Genomic DNA, 17,449 nt, shown 5'->3' with positions numbered 1-17,449 from the left:
TCTCAGACATTCTTGATATTGAAGTCTCTGGAATGTCTTGGCTGTTATCTCAATTGCCTGTGCTTGGGACCTATTTATATTTGCACATTGGGGGCATGGTTACTAGTTTTCCAGACCTCAAATGTTACAGATGGTTACATCCGGTATATATTGTTGGTCATTGTTGTCTTTAAAACAGCCCAAACCTGTACCTCAAAAAAAAGTATGCAGCATTCTTCATGTTATAGCCAGCCATTCCAATAAAGATTATAGAATTTTGTTTAGCTGTCACAAATGATCCAAATCTGAAATTTGCTCTCTTTCAGAGGACACGACTGGATCAAAATAACACAGACAATGCAATTTAGGATCAAAAATTAGTTTTATTTTGGTATATTTCACATCATATTGTATGATTAGAAACAGCCCATCAGATGAAGTGCTTTACTCAGCTGCCTCTTTTCCCTGTAAAAACATAAAACAATTAATACATACAGTGCATACAATATGTGCCTGCATACACATCATACTCTCTAAAGCTTTTGTCTATCGTTAATTTTATGAAGCTTAAAGGGCCTGTTTGTAAGAATGAGAAATGCTTGTTAACAGCGACACCTGTGGCCGCTAAGTCAACGAAAGTCAGAGTCGGGCTCTCGCTTGCTCGCTCTAAAAAGACATGAACGAGCATCGGTCAAAACAGTGAGGCGACACACGTCAGCTAAAACCACAATATCACTCTATATTTCACCTGCTTGGCAGTAATGTTAGCTAACCAGACGAAGGTCTCTCCATGAATCACTGCTGATCCTAGTGTTGGCTTTTTCTGCTTCAGCCTCCCGACCGCGGTGGGAGGGAGACACCGGCACCCGGTCGGAGACGATAACGTTTGTCGCTGCGGAGCCCCGTCATTTCACAAGACACGGAAAACCTCTGTTGGTCTGGAGGAGCTTCAGCATTTATTTCTGCACAAACGTCCACTGTACATTCACTAGATATTCTCAGAGCTATGAAGTCTTCTGCAGTGTGTAGTATGCGCGCATGAATGTGAGGTGGAGCGAGCTGAGTGAAGGCAAGCAGGCAGGCAGAGGAGCAGAGGAGCAGAGTACAGCAGAGACTCCGGCCCTGGAGACCAAAGCTACAGTCTCCCCTGCGTACTACGACCGCGGCCAATATGCGAGCAATATGCGAGCAATATGCGAGCGCGCATGGGACACTAACCCGGTTGATTTATACGTGTAAGAAGTTACAAAGTCCTGCAAGTATAGTCCTTTTAAGGCTATAATGGTCATTTTTTTCAGCCATAACTAAAGCATTGTGTGACATAAGTTAGAGTAGGAGGAATTTTGTTTGATTTAATTTTCATTAAGCGAAATTGTGTATATATTTACCTTGCCAGAGTCACGGCTCTTGGCTCTCAGCTTGTTGACCTGTGACTCTGCAATGTCAGCACGCTCCTCGGCCTCCTCCAGCTCATGCTGGACCTTCCTGCACTTGGACAGATGAGTGTTGGCCTGCTCCTCCTGAAAAAACACAGAGATTGACATTTGTTAATGTCCTAAAAGACAAAAGGTCTGCTTTGTGTGAAATAAATCTGCCACATTATCAAGTTTTCAGTGATGAAAAGAAATAAGTTTTCCTTACCGCCTCCTCAGACTGCCTCTTGTAGGCCTTCACCTTGAGCTGCAACTTGTCAACCAGATCCTGCAGCCTGGTAACGTTTTTCTTGTCCTCTTCAGTCTGTGGAAGTTTATTTTAAAGTAAAATATAAAGTACATCTTGACATCTTTTTAGTAATAAGTTAAATCAACATAAGTTGATTTGTATGTTAACTTTAAAAGTGACTGTACCTGATAGGTGAGCTCCTTCACCCTCCTCTCATATTTGCGGACACCCTTGACAGCATCAGCTCCACGTCTCTGCTCAGCTTCAACCTCTGCCTCCAGCTCACGCACCTTTGAAAAAACAGAATATTCATAGAATATTTAGAATCCATATATTTTCCTACATTTGTTTGACTGCGCAAATCTTAACATAACTTTCTTACCCTAGACTCAAGTTTTTGGAGCTGCTTCTTGCCACCCTTCATGGCCAGGTTCTCAGCCTCATCCAGGCGGTGCTGTAGGTCCTTTACAGCGACCTCCAGGTTCTTCTTCATCCTCTCCAGGTGAGAGCTAGTATCCTGCTCCTTCTTCAGCTCCTCAGCCATCATAGCAGCCTAAAGGAGACAGCATAAAATACTAATGAGAAATATCTTGAAAAAACACATTGGAGTGGAAGTAAGACCAAATTTAATTTAAACCTACATCAGTGATGGCCTTCTTGGCCTTCTCCTCTGCATTTCTTGCTTCCTGAACAGTGTCATCCACTTCACCCTGGACCTGGACCAGGTCAGACTCAAGCTTCTTCTTGGTGTTCAGAAGGCTTGTGTTCTAAAAGTTGAAAAAGATTTAGTCATTTAATTTATCATGTGCCTCACGTTATTTAGAATCTCATTTGATTTTTTAATTATTGAAGAAATGATTGGGTTTGTTCACCTGAGAGTGCAGAAGTCCAACACGCTCACTGGCGTCCACAAGCTCCTGCTCAGCGATCTTGCGGCTTCTCTCTGTCTGTTCCAGAGCAGCTCTAAGTTCCTCAATTTCAGCCAACATGAGACCGTTCCTGCGATCCACCATAGCAGCTTGTTCCTTGAAGTCTTCCTGGGCTCTGACAGCATCATCAAGATGCAGTTGTGCATCCTAGTGAAAAAATTCCAGGAAAATATTCACATGAGTGCCAGAATGTACCTGCACTGACCATAGTCTGTGCAACAACTGTGTGTCTTACAATACCTTCAGCTGTGCTTGCACATTCCTCAGCTGCTTCTGGGACTCAGCTGCCTGGCGATTGGCGTGGCTCAGCTGAATCTCCATCTCATTCAGGTCTCCCTCCATCTTCTTCTTGATTCTCAGGGCATCGTTCCTGCTCCTGACCTCAGAATCCAGATTGCTCTGCATGGCGTCAATCACCCTCTGGCTGTTCCTCTTGATCTGCTCCATCTCCTCATCTTTCTCTGCCAGCTTCCTGTCCACCTCACCCTTAATCTGGTTGAGCTCCAGTTGGACACGCAGGATCTTAGACTCTTCGTGTTCCAGAGTTCCCTGATGATGTCAAAGAATGAAATATTCATTTATGCCTTCAAACCTTTTATTGTACATTTGTCCATGATTTTTTTTTTTTTCATAAGATCTCCCTAGAATTTTTTTACCTCAGCCTCTTCAAGAGCTGTCTGGATCTCAGACTTCTCCGTCTCCACCTGCTTCTTGGTCTTCTCCAGCTCATGGATACTCTTGCCAGTCTCGCCAATTTGTTCAGTCAGATCAGAGATCTCCTCTGCAGAGAGATACATGTGTTTTATATCGTTAAGCCTTAAAATGTAAAATAGAAACACTTAAATCTACACACATGCGTCTAATACAATATTCGGTTACATAATATAAAACTCACGTTGCAGGTTCTTGTTTTCACGCTTCATGGTCTCCAGGTGATCCAGAGTTTCCTCATAAGAGTTCTTCATCTTGAACAGCTCAGTGCTGAGAGAACGAGCCTCCTTCTGTGCTCCCTCAAGCTCTGCCTGACCCTCCTCGTACTTCTGTTTCCACTCTGCCAACACCTTAATGTCACAGTTAATAGAGTTTAGTTGGTTAGCAACATCAAGACAAATAAATATATCTATGTCATTGTTTGTATGGCCTGGCCACACAAAGTAAACAATGCTACCTTGTCAAAGTTCCTCTGCTTCTTGTCCAGGTTGGCAGCCAGACCATTGGCCCTCTCCACATCAATCATGAGGTCCTCCACCTCACTCTGGAGCCTCTGTTTGGTTTTCTCAAGAGAAGCACACTTGGAATTCACTGCCTCAATCTGTTCCTCAGCCTCCTGAAGGCGCTGGGCCAGCTTTTTCCTGTTTGGAAAAGGTAAGATTTGTCTCTCAGTCAAATTGTTAAAGTTACAAATACTTATTCCAGATATGTTTGCATATATTAAATACAAATAATTACATCTTTTTTAGAACCTAAATGAACATATGAAAGATGCTATATTCTAAAATGTATGCCCCAAAATAATACACTGAACACATTTAAAATGATTGGATACCATTGTTTAAATGCAAGTATTGACAAAAACAATGCAGTTGTCAGTTGAGTTATGCTAAAATGCTTCACTTCTGAACTGGCCATTTAATTGTTTGAATGTTACTCACTTGGATTCCTCAAGCTCCTCAGTGCGCTGGATGGCATCAGTTTCATACTTAGATCTCCACTGAGCCACCTCGCTGTTGGCCTTGGACATTCCACGCTGCAGTTCAGCTTTGGCCTCCTGCTCTTCCTCAAACTGCTCCCTCAGCAGATCACAGTCATGGCGAGCTGATTGCAGTCCATGGGCAAGAGCATTCTTGGCCTGGTGTAAGAAATATTATTGAATTCACAAAATGTCCTCATCCCAAACAAATAATACAAATACACACTTAGTTGTGGTTTCTTACCTTAACCTCCTCTTCAGTCGTTCTCTTCAGCTCCTCAATCTGCTGTGTGTAAGCCTGTTTGCCTCTGGTCAGCTGGGAGACGAGAGCTTCTTTCTCTTCAATTTGACGGCCGAACTCACCTAGTGTGGAAGATGTCTCAATACATTAGTTTATGTTTTGTCTCTCAATAACCTACAAAATATTTCATTCATGGATAACTTGTAGATACCATTTTCTGTCAGGAGACGTGCTTTCTGTGCATTTGAATCATTGATTTGACGGACATTTTCATCATTCTTGGTCTTCAGTTCGCTAAATTGGTCCTCAAGAGTACGGCACATCTTTTCAAGATTTCCCTAATGAGGAAAAGACAAATGAGAACCGTGATCAGATTTTATTTATAATGTTAATAACCTTATTTACAATTCTAATTTGTGTATTAAAATAGCATGTAATGCATTGTGTACCTTTGCTTTAGCAACGTTCTCCATGTTGCTGGAGAGGTCATCAATCTCCATCTTGTATTCACTCTTTTCCTTCTCAAGCTTCTGCTTAACACGCTGGAGGTTGTCAATCTGCTCTCCCAGCTCAGCAACGCTGTCAGCCTGCTTCTTGCGAAGAGCAGCAGCAGTGGCTTCATGCTGCAGAGTGGATTCCTCAAGGTCACGACGGAGCTTCTGGAACTCAGCCTCCCGCTTCTTGTTCATCTCAATCTGAGCAGCAGTGGCACCACCGGCCTCCTCCAGCCTCTCACTGATCTCCTCAAGTTCCCTGGAGAGGTCAGCTCTCTGCTTCTCAACCTTGGCACGAGCAGCGCGCTCAGCCTCAATCTCCTCCTCCAGTTCCTCAATACGAGCCTGTTGAATGTAGATGTAATGTCTTTAAGTAAACTTTCACTTTTAATACACAAAATAGGAAATGTATACAGTAATGTTTTGTGTAACACAATATGTCACCTGAAGCTCCTTGATCTTCTTCTGAAGCTGAGCACCCATTGACTGCTCATCTTCAATCTTGCTGAGGAACTGACTGATTTCAAAGTCCTTCCTGTGAGAGTGATAGATAAAGTATAGAGTTCATGCAGTTGACCACAATTTTAAAAGAATGATTGTTGTACAAATTAAAAAACTATATTACTTTTTAATTTTCTCATCAGACTGCTGCTTTTCATTTTCAAGATCCATGACGGATTCCTGGGCCAGTTTCAGATCACCCTCAAGCTTCCTCTTGGCTCTCTCAAGGTCCATACGCAGCTTCTTTTCTTGCTCCAGAGAACCTTCAAGCTGTATAAATAATATGAGTTTTTAATTATCACATTCAAGAAGAAACTTGCTTTGCCAATCCAAGTGTCTTTGTAAACTTACATCATCCACTTGCTGCTCAAGCTTGGTCTTGGCCTTGGTCAGAGTGTTGACTTTGTCTTCCTCAGCCTGCAGGTCATCAAGAGTCTGCTGATGAGCCTCCTGAAGGGCTTTCTTTTCCTTGGTCAGCTTAGCAACGCTCTCATCCTGAGAGGCCATCTCCTCGGTCAGGTTCTTCACCTAAGTGTACCAAGAAAGTACGTGTCAATAAATGGTAATCACTATAATTGTACTTGATCTGATGGACTGATTATTAATTGCGAACCTTGTTCTCAGTGGCATGTTTCTCCTTCTCCACTTTGGCCAAGGTAAGCTCCAGGTCATCAATATCCTTCTTGAGCTCAGAGCATTCATCCTCCAGCTTTCTCTTCTTGGCAGTGAGCTCAGCATTGATTTCCTCTTCATCCTCCAGTCTCTCAGTTGTCTCTTTGAGTTTGGCCTCCATCTGGATCTTACCTTTGATAAGTCCCTCACATCTCTCCTCAGCGTCTGACAGATTCTCTCCTTCCTAGTCCATTTTATGAAAATAGATGTTAGCACATTAACATTGAAAAACGTGAAAAAGCATAACTGCCTGTTGATGTGTACTTACAGATGCGATTTGCAGCTGCAGATCATTCTTCTCCTGCAGAATGGACACCATCTTCTCCTCCAGTTCCTTCTTCTTTGCCAGGGCAGCAGCCAAGTCAGTTTTCATCTTATCATAGTTCTCCTTCATATTTGCCAGCTCCTTCTCAGTTTCAGCAGTCTTCAGCAGAGGCTTGATCTTGTAGTACACCTTCATCCATGGCCAGTGTTTCACATTCATGAACGAGCGGATATTGTACTGGATGGTATATATGGCATCCCTGTGTAATAGAAGTTGCTGTTAGGGGCAAAGTAATATTCATTATTCATCCCATGACTGTGCAAGTCAAAATGTACTGTTTTCAACATGCCTGGTCGCCGTCATTTTCACAAACTCCTTTCTCATGACGTAACCACGGCACAAAGCCTGAGTCATGGTGACCAGAGATGACAGTTTTTCATCCCTCATTTCTTCAAGGGTACCCAGCAGACCGGCCTTGAAGAACACCTGAACAAACAAAAATTAAAAAATGAATGTAGGATGAACTCTGATAGCGAATACTTCACACCCTGTAAAACAAACAAACAAACAAACAAACAAGGATCATTTTTCGTTTAGTACGCAAGCATATCGGAAGCCTTTTTCACTCATATGTAATACACTATCATTTTGCGGCTGTCTGCAGCTAAACTGCAGTTCACTGTGTAATGCTTCCTCTGAACAGAAAATTTCAGTCCTGCTGTGTGTTTAGTTCCGTAAGCTCTGTTAGCTCTATTAGCCCTGTGAGCTGTTAGCTCTGCCAAACACACGGCAGGACTCTGCTGCCCACCAGCTTTACAGACATGCTAACTTTATGACAATCCTATGCAATTTTGGGAAAAAACCATGCAGTTTGTTGAATGCAGTATAAATCTGTTATTTTCGGTTATTCTAAAAATGATGTGTTTGAATATTTCTGCATACTGGGGTCCCTAAACAGTCTTGGAATTGCATAAAGTTGGGTATCAATGTAAAGCTGAGACTCTTGTGGATCCAATGAGCCCAATTGTATTCATGTTTGATGATGTTAGTCCCCATAGTAGCCATTTCATACAGTGAGACCATTTTTTTTTAGTAATTTGACCTTACTGTTTAAAATGACTTGTGGTGACCTCTAGGATAATCACAGCCTCATGAAACTTTAAAACCAGACACTAGAGACCATAGGGCAGTCAGTGTCTTAATGGTTTTCCTAGGTATATTGACAATAAGGGGGTTTCTGAGCAGTTTCCAGAACAGAAGTGCTCGCCATCAAATCGCCAAAAAATGAAATTCTTGCAGACATCACCTAATGCCAAAGTTCTAAGATTTCTAAGATAAAATTTCACAATTTATTTTCATGTTTATTTCTGATTCATGACTAGAACAACTAGACACACAGTGCTGAGCTGCATCTGCAATTTATATTCAGGTTCCCAGCTTTCAGATGATTTACCACTATGTGACATATACTGCTGACCTGCTATCTTCCCCTAAAGACCCACTGTTCCCCGCACCCCCCCAAAAAAAGACAAAAAATGGTCTATTGTGGGTCTCAAAGGGTTAACCGAAAAACAATCAAACACACTGGACTGAACAACTTAACCTCCTTGGTAATTATTCTTCAGTAAAATAAGGAAATCAAGTGCTTACCTTGGTGTGTCCGAATTTGTACTCATCATGAGGAACATCAATTGACCCAAGCAGCTTCTCTGAAGCCTTCTTGTTGTCAATGAACTGTCCGTCAGGGATGACACTGGCATTCAGTACCTTGTACCTTTAATGAGATAATTAATGGTCAGTGTGAGCATTTTATTTCAATAATCTGCATCAAAATGTTATTAAAATGTCCATTGATACCTCTGTTTGAAGTCAGCATAGATGATTCTGCTGGGGAAACCTTTTCTGCAGATTCTAATACCCTCCAGCACACCGTTACACCTGAGCTGATGGATAACCAGGAAGTTCTCCATGAGACCTGTAAAAAAGACATTTCATAACAATTTCTTTGAATAAATAGTCTCAGTTGAAGCAGCCCCATTTTAAGTAAACCATACCAACAAAGTGTCGAGATTATGATCTCTATGTACCTGGAGTCTTTGACTCATTGGGAATCAGGCAGCGCACAAAGTGAGGATGGGTGGCCCTCAAGTTAGTCATCAGCTTGCCCAAGTTCTCCTGTAGATGTAAAAAGTTTTATCATGACATGTAACAATTTTGAGTTTGTGTATAAACTTGTTTGCCATGTTGAAGCTTACCCTAAACTGTGAAGACACAGTCTGCATAGAACCACCCTTCTTCTTGCCTCCCTTCTTGGAAGCCTCTGTTGATAATTTTAAGTAGACATGCTTTTTTAGAACAACACATCACATTTATATGAACACATGCTACTGTTGAAAACATTCAGTATCTATAACCTTAAAATGTGTTTTAGTTTACTGTGGAAACTTTCATACCCTCAACAACAGGAGGATACAGAACAGGCAGCAGTTTCACTGAGGACTTCTGGTACAGCTGAATGACAGACTCATTCAGTGGATCCTTGTTCTTGTCCAGCCAGCCACCGATATTGTAGTCCACGGTACCAGCATAGTGCACCAGGGAGAAGTGGGCCTCAGCCTTGCCTTTGGCGGGCTTTGGCTTCTCAAATGCTTTGTTTTTGCCAAGATGCTGGTCATACAGCTTGTTCTTGAAGGATGTGTCTGTGGCCTTGGGGAACATGCACTCCTCTTCAAGGATGGAGAAGATACCCATGGGCTTGAAAAAAGCGGGAAGAAGTGTCATTGAGTGATACATTACGTCAAATTAAGAACAATTATATATAATAACAAAATGAAGTGATTACCTTTTCAATCAGCTCGATGCAGGCAGCCAAGTCCATGCCAAAGTCAATGAACTCCCAGATAATACCCTCCTTCTTGTACTCCTCTTGCTCCAGGACAAACATGGTGTGGTTGAAAAACTGTTGCAGTTTCTCATTGGTGAAGTTGATGCACAGCTGCTCCAGTGTGTTGAACTGCGAGGAGACAAATACTCAGTATAATCTCTTGTAGGCAATAAGAATGATTCTGTCATAGAAAGTATTGGCTGGTCAATTGTTGGAAATGAAGCTTACATCAAAGATTTCAAAGCCAGCGATATCCAGGACACCGATGTAGTACTGCCTCGCCTGTTTAGTGTCCAACATCTGGTTGATACGGATGACCATCCACAAGAACATCTTCTCATAGATAGACTTGGCGAGGGCAGGCACTGAGTTCATCACCTAAATAAAAACAAGGATGTTATTTGATTGTCAGTCAATCATTTTGTAAAATAATGGATTACTAGTATTTTTAATTTGTGAGATAAATGAAACAAAAAATCCATCTAAGATGGTCCTTGACTTATTATGCATTATGCATTTAGCATTCAATGTGTAAAACTCATGGAAAATAGTAATAAATTGAACACTGACATTGCATTTCTTTGTTTCTAATAAATCCTGCACTACATTATTTTAGTAGAACTAACTAAATAGTAGAATATTGGATATTGATAATTTATGTTTACCTGAGGTACAGTCTGTCCCTTGGTGACATACTCATTTCCGACTTTCACTCTGGGATAGCACAGAGCCTTCAGCATGTCAGCCGAGTTCAGACCCAGCAAGTAAGCAACCTTGTCAGCCTCTGAAAATAGTTCAGTGATTTCCATCATGATATGAACAGAAACAAGTATGATTAAACTTTTTTTTACTGTTGTTCCCAAGCTATTCACTTTGAGCTGACATTAAATACTCACCCTCTGTGCCGTCTGGCTCAGCCTGCTCCTCACGCTGCTTCTGCTTGAACTTCATGCTACCATGGTGGAGGATAGCACCAGTATTCTTGTAGATGCTCATCTTCTCTTCATTAGTGAAGCCCAGGATATCAATAGCATTCTGAGTACAAAAGATGTGTCCACACAAAACATAATCATTGTAGAAAATGCACTTTTGATGTTGCATTTAATGCAGAATATATTTAAATATTTTGAAGTGAAGATCACTCACATCAGTGGCTTCCAGCTCAACTTTGTCATCAATGCTGGCCACAGTGATCTGACCCATGCTGCACATTGGGAAGTCGTAGGGGTTGGTTGTGATGAGTGCCAAATCTGGAAATCAAAAAAGGGTGAAAATGTTCATAACATTTTTTTCATATGAAAACTATAAGTATGTTAAACGTGCAAATTCTCAATCTGTTTACCAATCAGCTCCGGTATGTGGGCGGTCATCATCTGATAGAAGATGTGGTAGCCCCTCTCAGCAGGAAGCTGGAATGTCACTCTAGACTTCTCCAGCAGATCTAAAAATATTGTTCGTAAGTCACAGCCCGGTCAATTGTCAATTCCAGTCATTTGTATGTACTTTGAGGATTGTTACTTACATGTCTCAATATCAGCACTAGCCAGTTTGCCAGTTGCGCCGAAATGGATTCTGATGAATTTACCCTGTTTGGAACAAAGGGATGTTTAATGTCCCTCCACATGGGCAATCTTTAACAAGACCTCTCATTTGTAGAAATCATTTCATACTTACAAAACGAGAAGAGTTGTCATTCCTCACAGTTTTGGCGTTACCATAGGACTCCAGCAGGGGATTGGCTGCAATAATCTGATCCTCCAGTGACCCCTATAATCCAGGTTTAGAATTTATTTTTGGTTAATGACTTTATTTTTCTCTGGAAAAAATATTCCTTAGGTAAAGATCCTTGAATTGTAATCATCAGTAACATACCTTTGAAGTGTCCCTCTTCTTGGCCCCCTCAACTGAGATTGTTGCAAAGTACTGGATGACACGCTTGGTGTTCACAGTCTTTCCAGCACCAGACTCTCCACTAGGTATGGACACAGATATATAAGTATTTGATCAAGATATTTGACTATGCTAAACACATTAAACAAATGTAAATGTAACAAACTTACGTGATCAAGACAGACTGGTTCTCCCTATCTGTTGAATCCAAAACAAAGGAATTAACTATGTTTTACTGCAACAGAAACCTCATAGTGACAGATTCTACATTGTTATAGTCATGACTTACCAGTCGCCATGAACTGATAAGCGTTGTCAGAGACAGAGAAGATGTGGGGTGGAGCCTCCATACGCTTCTTGCCTCTATAGGCAGCTACACATTCAGCATCGTACACTGGGAGCCACTTGTAGGGGTTCACAGTGGCACAGAACAACCCAGAGTAGGTCTGAAAGTGATCATAGATATTCACCCGTTAACTATGTTTCCTACTAGTATAGCCATTTTCAATAGTTGTCTTTTCTCATAAAGCAGATTGTCTTACGTAGATCATCCATGCTGCATAACGCTCTTTGAGGTTATACAGCACAGAGGCTTCATTGAGATGGGTCATCATGGCCATGTCCTCAATCTTGTCATACTTTGGAGGGTTCATTGGAGAGACATCAGCTTCTTTAACTACCTTTTCCTGTAACACAACATTTGTCACAATGAGAACTGATCATATTGAAAACCCAGTTGACTCTGACTTTACGATACCAACCTCCTGAGTGTCAAGGACTTTGACGGTGACTTTGTCACCATCTTTCTTGATGATCGTTCCCTTCAAGTACAGCTCCTTGACATCGGCCACGTAGCAGGCACTCTTGGCATCAAATGGGGCAGTTTGAGCCTCAATCCTCTCCCTCTCTGGTTTACGAAGGTAAATGGAGGCTTTGCCGTATTGGGCCATCTCCGCGTCCGTACTCATGGTGCCGGCTGATGTCTGTTAAATAATTTTAAAGGAACTGCCAACATTATACCAATGTTTTAAGGGCATGTAATTAAACAGCATTCTCTAAATTCTGCTGAATAGTAAACATATCCATACTGAATCCATGTCTGTGTATCGTTACTGTACAGGTGGGCTTCAACTTTACTCAAAGTCCTTTTCAGACTTAGATTTTACTGAGAATAAATACTAACATATTGTTGTGTTTTGTCAAAATGTTTGGATGAATAACTCTAGACATGCAATGAATGAGACAAATTTTACATAAGTAGTAAACGCTTGTAAAGAAAAATTAAACATTTGAAAGTTGTCCTTACCTGACCACCTCTATGTCAACAGTATTCACCAATCCTGTTCAAAACAGGTTTTATTGTTATTAAGTAGGTGTAAAACAAGTTTTACTCAACAAATGATTCTATTAACATAACTTATTTCTTTAATGAAGAACAAATTAAAATGGTCTCAAGATTAAGAGCATAAAGTCTTACCACAAGGAGGAACTCAGGTCTTCAGTGGCACACACGGTTGTGTTCTCAAGTAGCCTTTATATTGAATCAGGTTTTGATGACACAGTAGAAGTTAATTATGGTATACACACCAAATGTGGTGGGGCTGGCAGTCAGGAAGAAAACGTAAGTTGAAATTGTATCAGCTGATGTTTCAGGTTTCAGTTATTATTGCCAGGTCTGCATTTTTGCTTAGTCATTACTTCAATTTAAAGTTTATTTAAGGCTCTTGAACAACATTTATATAAGGTATACTAATTTAAAAATACATCAGTGTTCTATTTTCCTAAACTTTTTAAATTGTAATACATGTTTATTTTTTAAAAGTAATTGTTTTTAAAGTATAAGTTGTGTAATAATTTTTAATTTACAGAACCTTATTGTGATCGTACAATTTAAACAAAATAATATAAGTATGTCATGAATGACTAAAGTAATAATTTTTTTTTTTACTAGTAAGCATGATAAAGTCTTTCAGTTTTGAATCAGCATGAGCATAGTATTGTGACCAGTGACCATAGCACTAAACAACCACAGCAAGAATCAGTAATGTAAAGAAACTATTATGAAAAAAATAAACAATTAATAATAATAATAATAATAATAATAAATTCAACTTATATAGCTCTTTTAAAGAACTCAAAGATGCTTTACATTATCGGGGGAAACGGTGTGAGACAAAGAGGAGACAGACGACACACACAGGCGCACTCTCATACATACACACGGACAAATGGGTACGGGGAGGGGGGGGGCTAGCAGTAGGCAGAGGAGAAAAGATGGGTCTTGAGGCAGGACTGGAATAGGGTGAGGGAATCAGACTGTCTAATGCCTTGTGGGAGGGAGTTCCAAAGTTTGGGAGCTGCCCTTGAGAATGCTCTGTCCCCAAAGCTGCGGAGGTTGGACTTGGGGGTGGAACGTAGACCAGCTGAGGTGGATCTGAGGGACCGTTGGGGTTGGTAGGGGGAGAGGAGGTCAGAGAGGTAGGGGGGAGTAAGTTGGTGGAGGGCTTTGTAGGTGAGGGTCAGGATTTTGTAGGAGATCCGGTGGGAGACAGGGAGCCAGTGGAGGTCTTTGAGTACTGGGGTAATGTGATGCCAGGATTTGGTGTGGGTGAGGAGTCGGGCAGCTGCATTCTGGACCAGCTGGGGTTTATTGATGGAGGTGGTGCTGATGCCGTAGAGGAGAGAGTTGCAGTAATCAAGGCGGGAGGAGATGAAGGCGTGAATGAGCTTCTCGGCAGCGGGGGGTGTGAGTGAGGGTCGGATCTTTGCAATGTTGCGTAGGTGGTAGAAGGATATTTTGACAAGTTGGCGGATGTGGGGCTCAAGGGAGAGGGTGGGGTCAATTAAAATAACAAAGATCCTTGAAATAGTATCAGTTAATCCCCTATCTAGGCTACTCCTCTTTATCTGATAGAAGAACAGTGATCTCAGTGTGGAGGTTGAATATTCTCTGAACAGTTGATATATGCTTTCCTATTGAACACATAAAACTCCCTTCTCTGACACTTTTGGTCACTTTTGGACTTTTCTAGCTGGATGCATTTGATTAATGCCAAAAGTAAACCCTCAAGCTGTGCTGGGATGCCAGTATTCATTGAACTGCCTTAATCAAAAGCGTTAGCCTCCAAAGAAAGATTTTAAGCAAGAATTTATCTTGAATTAAGCCACCTATGCATTTAATCCCATGCAACATTTCAATGTTGGAATTACAATGACAATACCCAAACCCATTTTTCCCTTCTCCTCAAACAGTTTCTCCAACCTCCTGAAGTATCTAAGTGCTCTCAGACATTCTTGATATTGAAGTCTCTGGAATGTCTTGGCTGTTATCTCAATTGCCTTTGCTTGGGACCTATTTATATTTGCACATTGGGGGCACGGTTACTAGTTTTCCAGACCTCAAATGTTACAGATGGTTACATCCGGTATATATTGTTGGTCATTGTTGTCTTTAAAACAGCCCAAACCCGTACCTCAAAAAAAAGTATGCAGCATTCTTCATGTTATAGCCAGCCATTCCAATAAAGATTATAGAATTTTGTTTAGCTGTGTCACAAATGATCCAAATCTGAAATTTGCTCTCTCTCGGAGGACACGACCAGATCAAAATAACACAAACACATTTGAAAAGAAAGATATCGATGGACGATTTGTTCTGGTCCGGGGGTATCTGCAAGGTGTTTTAGTCACTTTTCTGAATGTCTATGCTCCCCCAGGATCTGAATGGAAATTCTATAAACAAATCTTTGAATTGATAAGCTCTGAGGCCCAGGGCATCCTAATTTGCGGGGGGGGGGGGACTTTAATGTCAGACTTCACATGACCCTGGATACTTCGAAATCTTATTATTCAGAAGAAAAGAAAACTACCAAAAATATAAAATTAATGATGGGAGAGCTAGGACTCTCAGACATATGGAGGGATTTGAACCCGACAAAGAGGGACTATACCTTTTATTCTCATCCGTACTCTGTCTATTCCAGGCTTGACTATTTTCTTACATTTCAAAGAGATTTATTTCGGGTGATAAATTGCAATATTGGGACCATGGACTTATCAGACCACGCCCCAATCTCTATGGATTTATTATTAGGTTCTGAAAAGAAGAGAACTATCTGGAGGTTAAACACAGTGATTCTAAATCAAATGATGCAGCAAATAAGGAAAGATATTAAAGACTATTTTGAGGAAAATGACAACGGGGAAGTTTCCCCACCGATTCTTTGGGATGCTTGCAAGGCCGTTCTTAGGGGGAAAATTATAGGCTATTGCTCTAAATTGAAAAAGCAGAGAAAAGAAAAATTGGATCGGTTACAAAAAGAATTAAAAGAATTAGAGAATCTACATAAAAAGACACTGAATCAAAGAACAAAAATGGAAATAGATAGGAAAAAGAACGAAATAAATGAAAACTTGTCAGACGATATTAAAAGAAAGCTGATTTTTTTAAAACAAAGATATTATGAAGCAGGAGGAAAATTGGCTAAATTACTCGCTTATAAATTAAAAAAGCAACAAGCAGAAAATGCAATTTATAAAATAAAGGATCCTACAACAAATTCCATACACTGCAAAGTAGAGGATATACAACGATCATTTGAAACTTTTTATAAAAATGTATATACACAGCCCAAAATAGATGAAACGAAGATGGAAGCCTTTTTTTGACCTGATTAAACTACCAAAGGTGACAGATGAACAAAATGAGTGTCTAATTAATGAAATTAAGGATCAAGAAATTAAAGAGGCAATATCAAATTTAAAACCTAATAAAGCACCAGGACCAGATGGTTTTCCTTCTGAGTGGTACAAGGAAATGAGAGATCTGCTGACCCCCAAAATGAAGAACACGTTTAACCATGTACTCAGGACTGGCATGACTCCTCCTTCTTGGAGAGAAGCTGTGATTTTTTTGATACCAAAAGAGGGTAAAGATAAACTTGAATGTGGAAGTTATCGGCCGATAAGTGTACTGAATCAAGATTATAAGATCTTTACCTACAATTTCGCAAAGAGGTTAGGAAAAATCCTCCCCCAAATAATAAGTTTAGATCAGACGGGTTTTATTCAGCAAAGGCAGACTCAAGATAACATTCGCCGAACATTACATGTGATTGATCATATTGTTGAAAACAAACTCGAGGCAGTGTTATTGAGCCTTGATGCCGAAAAGGCGTTTGATCGAGTTAATTGGGAGTTTTTATATAGAGTTTTGGGGCAATTTGGATTTCATCAGACCTTTTATTAAAACTATTCAAGCATTATATAATAGCCCAAAGGCAAGAATAAAATTAAATGGAGCCGTATCAAACTTATTCGGCCTGGAAAGAGGGACAAGACAGGGCTGTCCAATAAGTCCATTATTGTTTGCTTTTTTTATTGAAGCATTAAGGCAGGGGATCACTCAGGATTAAAATATTACAGATATAAAATTGTTGGACCAAGATCATACAATTTCTTTATTTGTGGATGACGTTTTAGTTAACTTTTCGAACCCAGAGAGCTCAATTTTGAAATTAATGTCATTTTTGGAGGTTTTTAATTCCATTTCAGGTTATAAATTGAATATTTTAAAGACCCAAATTTTAAGTTTCAAATACAAGCCTAGTCAGACCATAAGTTCTAATTTTCAATTAAACTCGGATTTGGATCACATTAGATATCTAGGAGTAAACATCCCAAAAGACCTAACAAAATTGTATGCCTTAAATTTTAATCTGTTAAATCAGAAAATAAAAGAAGACATAAATAGATGGAATCTAATTCCAATATTAAGTTTTGAGTCAAGAATTGAGTCAGTAAAAATGAATATCTTGCCTAGGATATTATATTTGTTTCAGACTCTTCCAATTGAAATAACTGATAAACAATTCAACGAATGGGATAAATTGATTTCACGTTATATTTGGCAAGGGAAAAAACCAAGGATAAGATTTTACACTCTTCAATTGGCGAAGAATAAGGGAGGACTTGCACTCCCCTGCCTAAAAAATTATTGTATATCGGCCCAATTGAGGACTTTGTATTGTTGGTGTAATCCTGATTACCAAGCGAGATGGAAAGAAATTGAAGGGAATATATCTGGGACAGTCCCAATTCAGGCACGGTTAGGGGACAACAGTCTTATTAAAAATTTGATGGAAACAGGTAATAGATAGATTAATTTATCTTTGAAATTATGGTTAAATATCATCACTAAGAGTGGCTCACTTGAAGAGATAAAGATTCTGGTGCTCCCATGA

At 40.2% G+C, this 17,449-nt stretch overlaps 1 protein-coding gene across 1 annotated transcript; it reads right to left on the bottom strand.

The window, feature by feature from the left end:
* Positions 1-342: 342 nt before the first annotated feature.
* Positions 343-12,190, bottom strand: LOC141765845 (myosin heavy chain, fast skeletal muscle-like). The gene is made up of 39 exons (XM_074632095.1): positions 11,969-12,190; positions 11,750-11,893; positions 11,497-11,653; positions 11,378-11,405; positions 11,190-11,289; positions 10,992-11,084; positions 10,840-10,903; positions 10,660-10,758; positions 10,464-10,567; positions 10,214-10,352; positions 9,983-10,101; positions 9,546-9,695; positions 9,276-9,446; positions 8,887-9,187; positions 8,689-8,753; positions 8,521-8,608; positions 8,291-8,408; positions 8,084-8,207; positions 6,783-6,919; positions 6,437-6,692; positions 6,110-6,352; positions 5,848-6,024; positions 5,621-5,766; positions 5,440-5,530; positions 4,951-5,340; positions 4,713-4,839; positions 4,505-4,623; positions 4,223-4,419; positions 3,739-3,922; positions 3,466-3,631; positions 3,227-3,351; positions 2,811-3,119; positions 2,514-2,717; positions 2,283-2,408; positions 2,024-2,194; positions 1,827-1,931; positions 1,621-1,716; positions 1,368-1,499; positions 343-444 (listed from the first exon to the last, which is right to left on the bottom strand). The coding sequence occupies exons 1-39, from the start codon at positions 12,173-12,175 to the stop codon at positions 424-426; spliced, it is 5,793 nt and encodes a 1,930-aa protein (XP_074488196.1). The 5' UTR covers positions 12,176-12,190; the 3' UTR covers positions 343-423.
* Positions 12,191-17,449: the final 5,259 nt, after the last annotated feature.

The sequence above is a fragment of the Sebastes fasciatus genome, chromosome 4 (assembly GCF_043250625.1).
Source record: "Sebastes fasciatus isolate fSebFas1 chromosome 4, fSebFas1.pri, whole genome shotgun sequence".
Taxonomy (NCBI): Eukaryota; Metazoa; Chordata; class Actinopteri; order Perciformes; family Sebastidae; genus Sebastes; species Sebastes fasciatus.
This window is presented reverse-complemented; position numbering and strand designations above follow the sequence as displayed.